The sequence below is a fragment of the Pipistrellus kuhlii genome, unplaced genomic scaffold, assembly GCF_014108245.1.
Source record: "Pipistrellus kuhlii isolate mPipKuh1 unplaced genomic scaffold, mPipKuh1.p scaffold_m20_p_6, whole genome shotgun sequence".
Taxonomy (NCBI): domain Eukaryota; kingdom Metazoa; phylum Chordata; class Mammalia; order Chiroptera; family Vespertilionidae; genus Pipistrellus; species Pipistrellus kuhlii.
Genome location: NW_023425562.1, coordinates 80651765 through 80658105, shown reverse-complemented (window position 1 = coordinate 80658105; position 6341 = coordinate 80651765). Strand labels below are relative to the sequence as shown.

General features: G+C 57.2%; 1 protein-coding gene across 1 annotated transcript; it reads right to left on the bottom strand.

Annotated features, from left to right (window-relative positions):
* Nucleotides 1-419: 419 nt before the first annotated feature.
* Nucleotides 420-5964, bottom strand: PCK1 (phosphoenolpyruvate carboxykinase 1). The gene is made up of 10 exons (XM_036418813.2): nucleotides 5808-5964; nucleotides 5373-5637; nucleotides 4725-4906; nucleotides 4138-4341; nucleotides 3830-4017; nucleotides 3296-3458; nucleotides 2690-2914; nucleotides 2467-2598; nucleotides 2022-2117; nucleotides 420-1441 (listed from the first exon to the last, which is right to left on the bottom strand). The coding sequence occupies exons 2-10, from the start codon at nucleotides 5594-5596 to the stop codon at nucleotides 987-989; spliced, it is 1869 nt and encodes a 622-aa protein (XP_036274706.1). The 5' UTR covers nucleotides 5597-5637; nucleotides 5808-5964; the 3' UTR covers nucleotides 420-986.
* Nucleotides 5965-6341: the final 377 nt, after the last annotated feature.

Sequence of the window (6341 nt, the reverse complement as noted above, 5' to 3'; positions counted from 1 at the left end):
CCCTGCCCAGTGGTTGGTTCAGAAAACCCCCTCTTGCCAAAGCTGGTTTGGCTCAGTGGTAGAGTGTCAGTCTGGGGACTTGAGGGTCCCGGGTTCGATTCCGGTCAAGGGCATGTACATTGGTTGCAGGCACATCCCCGGTGTGGGGTGTGCAGGAGGCAGCTGGTCGATGTTTCTCTCTCATTGATATTTCTAGCTCTGTCTCTCTCCTTGCCTCTCTGTAAAAAATCAATAAAATATATATTTAAAAAAAAAAAAAAAGAAAGAAAGAAAACCCCCTCTTCCTTCTGGGTGACATTCTCTGCTCCCTCCATCCCCCAAATCACCCCCCTGATACCCCACGTGCTTTGGAGGGGATTTGAGATCTGAGTCTTCTCTCCTCGGTGGTTCAAATTTTTAAAAAACCAAGCAGACAAATCCACCTTTCTATAAACGTTTATTTTGTAATTTTCCAAGACATGTTCAGAGAAAAGGTGAAATGATGCAAAGGTAAGGAACAACTGTATATAAAAATAATTTAAACACACATATTAATAATAAAGCAACATTTCTGTCTAGCAACAACTAGTAGGTAATCTTGCCCGAGATTTTTTCCAAAGGTATTAAATACGTTTTAGATAACAGTACATAAACACACACGCACAAGCACACCACACACACTCACATATACACGTATATACAGCTCAAGTATTGTTTTCTGTGCATTCCTGCTAACTGATAGCTACAGTGACAATGACTAAAGGCCTGAGTATCCTGAAGATTGAGCAAACGTGCACGGAATCGTGAATTTGGGAGACGTGCTAGGATTCCCCTCCCCGATCTCGTTAGTGACTAGCCAGTACCTGCGGTCGTGTCTAAACAATTAACGTGTGTTGTTGGAAAGGCTCAGGGGTGTGGTCACTGCGGGCGGCGGGCGGCCGCGGGTTGGGAAGCCCAGCACACCTCGCGGACCGGGAGGGGGTGCGAGGGTGCGGCCCCGGCTCTCCCTACATCTGGCTGACTCTCTGCTTCAGAGCCAGCACCTCCCTCCGGATCTCATGAGGGAGGTCGGCGTTCACCTGCTCCTCCAGGTAGGCCTGAATGTCCTCCGCCTCCTTCTCCCAGAATTCCCGGGAGATGTCGAAGAGCTCCTTGATGTTGATGTCGCCCAGGCCGCTCAGGTTCAGGGCCTCCTCGGTGGGGACGTAGCCGATGGCCGTGAGCTTGGCGCCGCCATCCCCGTTGATCCGGTGGAACATCCACTCCAGCACCCGGGAGTTCTCCCCGAACCCGGGCCAGAGAAACCTGCCGTCCTTGTCCTTCCGGAACCAGTTGACATGGAAGATCTTGGGCAGCTTGGCCGCGGGGCGCTGGGCCATGCTGAGCCAGTGGGCCAGGTACTCGCCAAAGTTGTAGCCAAAGAAGGGCCGCATGGCAAAGGGGTCGTGCATGATGACTTTGCCTGTTGACACAGAAGGGCCCTGTCAGTCACTGAGGCCCCATAGGACAGTACTGACAGCTGACATCAGCACGCTCGGCTCCTCTCTCCACACGGAGAGAGACAGAGAGACATAGACACAGAGGCAGACAGAGACAGGAGAGACAGACAGAAACAGGAGAGACACAGAGACATACAGAAACACAGACAGGAGAGACAAGAAGAGAGACACAGAGGCAGACAGAGACAAGAGAGACAGAGATAGAGAAACAGAGAGACGGACAAAGACAGGAGAGACAGACAGAAACAGGAGAGACACAGGGACATAAAAACAAAGACAGAGAGAGAGAGAGAAAGAGAGTGAGAAAGGGGGGGAGACAGAGACATAGAGGAGCACAGATACATAAAGGAACATAGAGACACAGAGACACAGAGGAACACAGAGACAAAGGAACACAGAGACACAGAGGAGCACAGAGACACAGAGGAGCACAGAGACACAGAGGAGCACAGAGACAGGAGAGAGAGACAGGAAGAGAGTCGCAGAGCGGGGAAGAGAGCACCCTCCCTATCCCGGTGGCTGCAGATTTGGACTTGGGTTTACCTTTGTGCTCGGCGGCTGCTGTAGCCTCAGACCTCATGGCCGCCCCCACAAACACTCCATGCTGCCAGCTGAGAGCTTCATAGACCAGAGGGACACCTGTAGCGGAAAAAAAAAGATGTGCCCTCAACGCTGACACCCAGACCCTTCGGCCGGCACTGTCGTCTCACAAATGGAAAGGAGGCAGAGCAGCACCTTCCTTATCTGCTAACCGTGCCCCAGAGCCCGGGGGCAGCATGGGCGCAGTGCCACCACGGAGGCCCGCAGCCGAAGGAAGAGGATAAAGCTCCCTGAGGTCCTGGGCCCAGAAAGGCTCGTGGCCAGAGGCTTGCCAGTCACCCCAGACGAGGGGAAAGGAAGCTGGCCTCGGGGGCACCCTCTGACACGGTCATACATAGGACAGGAGCGATTGCACAGACCCGCCCAGCCAGGGTGCAGGGAGCCTCACCAGCAGGCCGGCGCCCTCCGAAGATGATGCCCTCGATGGGCACGCCCTCTGGAGCCTCCCAGGCAGGGTCGATGATGGGGCACTGGCTGGCGGGGGTGCAGAACCGCGAGTTCGGGTGGGCACACGGCTCCTCTACAGCAGGTAGAAAGGAGAGGCCCCTGAGTGTCCAGCCCAAACACGGAGCACCCGGGGCTGGGGGCCGCGGGGCCTCCGGGGGGCTCACCGTCCCCGGGAGTCCAGTCCTTGTTCTTCCACGAGGTGACCTTGACCCCAGGGGCCAGCGGCTGGTCGATGCCCTCCCAGTAGACGCCGCCGTCGCTGGTCTCGGCCACGTTGGTGAAGATGGTGTTCCTCTGGATGGTCTTGATGGCGTTGGGGTTGGTCTTCACAGAGGTTCCGGGAGCAACACCAAAAAATCCGTTCTCTGGGTTGATGGCCCTTAAGTTCCCTGGAGAGTGTGAACCCGAGATGTCAGAGTGAGCCCCACGCAAAGCGTCCCTGTGCTCTGAGACCTGGCCAAATTCCCGACTCTTTTTCCCCTCCGCCTTCGAACGTATTTCTCTTTTCTCACCCAAAGCTGCTCCTCAGTTTTCCATCAGTACTACTTTAACATATGAACCCTATAAACCAACAGCCTCATGGGGTCCCATTTCAACCCAGGTTTGATAGTAAGTGAGAGACTTGCTTGCAGAGGATACATATTTCTTAGCCTTTGCCAGGTCTGAAATCACCAAATTAAAAACCTGGGCAGCATGAACTCAGGGGCCCTTGGCATGGTTTAAAGGTAAAAGTCCCCTGTGAGCAGCAGGCAGGCCCGAGCGAGAGTCACCTTGCTGGTCGAACTTCATCCAGGCGATGTCGTCACCCACACACTCGACCTTCCAGCCGGGCAGGCTGGGGTTCATCATGGCCAGGTTGGTCTTCCCGCAGGCGCTGGGGAACGCGGCCGCGAAGTACTTCTTCTGGCCCTGGGGGCTGGTGATGCCCAGGATCTGCAGAGACAACGTCCTCCTGACTCCCTTTCTTCCTTCCTTCCTTCCTTCCTTCCTTTTCCTTTGCTCCCTGGCCCGTACTTCAGCCTCGGAGTGTGCCTAGAAGCCCCCAAAGGGTGGGTCCCTGATTTCTATTTCTTCAGATTTTCAAAACAAACATTTTGCATAATGATGTCTACGGGCCTGGGTGTGTTTGATGTCCTTCAAAGGGAGCAGCCGCAAGTCATTCGTAACTACCGATGGCATTTCCGAGTCTGCCTGGCCTGGGTGTCTGGGCCTGGCCCGGCGGGCCCTGGAAGGCCATCTGTATTGGCCAGCACCCGCCCTGAACCTGCCCCGACCTTGCTCGCTCAGAACCCCCCGCGCCTTACCAGCATGTGCTCGGCCAGCCAGCCCTCCTCCTTGGCCAGCCGGCTGGCCATCCTGAGTGCGAAGCACTTCTTCCCCAGCAGGGAGTTGCCGCCGTAGCCGCTCCCGAAGGAGATGATCTCCCTGCGGTCGGGGAGGTGGGCGATGAGCGTCTGCTCGGGGTTGCAGGCCCAGTTGTTGACCAGCGGCTCTGCGGAGGACATGGCTGTCAGCGGGGCCCACCTGCCGGGCCCCGGAGGATGCACCCGGGTCTGAAGGCTGAGCTTCCTTTCAGACATTCTAGCTTTTGGTTTTGAAACAACATGCTTACTTTTCAGAGGCAGGGGGCACCCCACGGAATGGAGGCACTTGACGAACTCCCCGTCCCCCAGAGCTTCCAGGACGCGCGTCCCCATTCTCGTCATGATGCGCATGCTGGCCACCACGTAGGGCGAGTCCGTCAGCTCGATGCCGACCTTGGCCAGAGGCGAGCCCAGGGGCCCCATGCTGAAGGGGATGACATACATGGTGCGACCTGCGGGGGGGGGGGGGGGGGGGGTGAGCCATGAGAACGGGCCTTGGACTTACTCCCAACCATCGCTGCTTTCCTCCAATCACGCCACTCCCTGCCCGCCCCCGGACCCCCAGGTCACGGGAGCCCACTGTACAGCGGAGAGAACCCCAAAACAAAGGCATTTTCATAAATGTGCAATTTGGGTTCCCCCTTGCTTGGAAAACGTTTTCCTTTCCGTTTGTAAATCTAAAACTAAGATGTACACTTCAATACGCTGCCCATTTCACGTATGGCGTTTAGGGACCTCTGAGGCCCCGGAGTTCCCATCGCGGTAAGGTGACGGTTCAGACAGACATAATACAAGGCTTCGGACACTCTGCCCGTCAACTAAACGCGCCATGTACCTTTCATGCACCCCGGAAACCGGGCATTGAACGCTTTCTCAAAGTCCTCCTCCGACATCCAGCGGCCCAGCTGGCTGAGGCCGCTCTTGGGGATGGGCACTGTGTCTCTCTGCTCTCGGGTGATGATGACCGTCTTGCTTTCGATTCTGGCTACATCCCTGGGGTCAGTGAGAGCCAACCAGCTGCAAAAATCAAAACACACAGGTGAGGGCTGAGGGGAAGTGCAGCTGTTCTGAATGCGTCTGTGTGCAGGGTCCTCTCAGCCAAGCGTCACGTGGGAATGGACCCGTTGGCCCATCCTCGTGTCCTCCCTGCACCTAGCAGGTGCCACGCGCTGGTGATGTTCTGCAGATGTGACCGCCACACCCGCTGTCAGAGTCAAGGAGCCATTTACTAGACTGTGAGCTTGTCTGGGAGGACAGGGACGGTCCGACTTCCACTTTTACCCGGTGTCTAATTTGCGAAGAGCATTTGTTTGCATAGGCTATCTCCTTGAAGACTTGGGCACTACCAGTGTCATTACGTTAAAGTCTCTATGGTTCTATTACATCTTTCGAAAGCCTGCAAACCCCCTACCCCTCTATCTTCATCCACCTCTCCCCACCACCACCACCTTGGGGCGGGGGGCTGGGGCTGGGGCTCACTCACCAGTTGTCGTACTTCTTCAGCCTCTTGATGGTGCCCTGCTCCTCCATTTCGTGCAGCAGCTGCATGTTCTCCTCCTCGGAGCCATCGCAGATGTGGATGCACTCGGGCTGGCACAGGCTGGCGTTGGTCTCCACGAACTCGCGCACCGCCTGGGGCAGGCTGTCCAGGCTGCCCTGGACGACCTTGGCCGAGAAGTTGAGGCCGTTGGGGAGCTGAGGAGGCATTGCTGCGGAGTCACGCTGAGGGCCTCGGACACTGGGGTTCCCTGAAACAGCAAGCATGGGCTTCCTGAACGTGAGCGAGAACCGATGCCCTCCAGCCCGGGTCCTGGCTGTGTCCGGCGCTCGCCGCAGACAGGCGTGGCTGTAGGATAAGGAAGCGAGTTCGCCTTGCCTCGGTGGTTTTTAGCGAGGTAAGTTCAAAAGCCCGGCCTACCTTCCTTCTCTCTGGCGATCTCGACCAGAGATCCAAGGCTTGCTTTTGGGCTCTTCCCGCTGGTGAGCCTGCTTTCAGGGGGGAAGGCGGTGTTTGGTGTCCGGTGGCAGCAGCACCGGCTTTAAATGCCACCGAGAGGCAAGGGCCTGCCCTTCGGCCCCACCCGGAGGCTCGCCTCTGACGTCAGGGGCAGGCCTTTGGCTCGGGGCCACAGTCAGCTTCGCCTTGGACCGGCTCCCCACGACCCGCCCCGGGGAGATAATCATTGAACAGCCGGCCGCGGGGTGCCAGGAGGCCTCCGACCCCTTGCCAGCCCTTACACAACGTCTGATTGACTAAACTTTGGCCCAGTTCGCTGCTGATGCAAAACACATGGCCCTCCCGTTGACAGGCGTGCGGGGCGGGCGCAGGCTGGCGGGAGCACCGCCTGGACATCGAGTGTGTCCAGGGCCCAAGCTGGCAGCACACTGTGTGTACCGGGGCTGCCGGTTGGCAGAACATCACGGTGGTAGGTGTCAGCCACCGTCAAAGCCC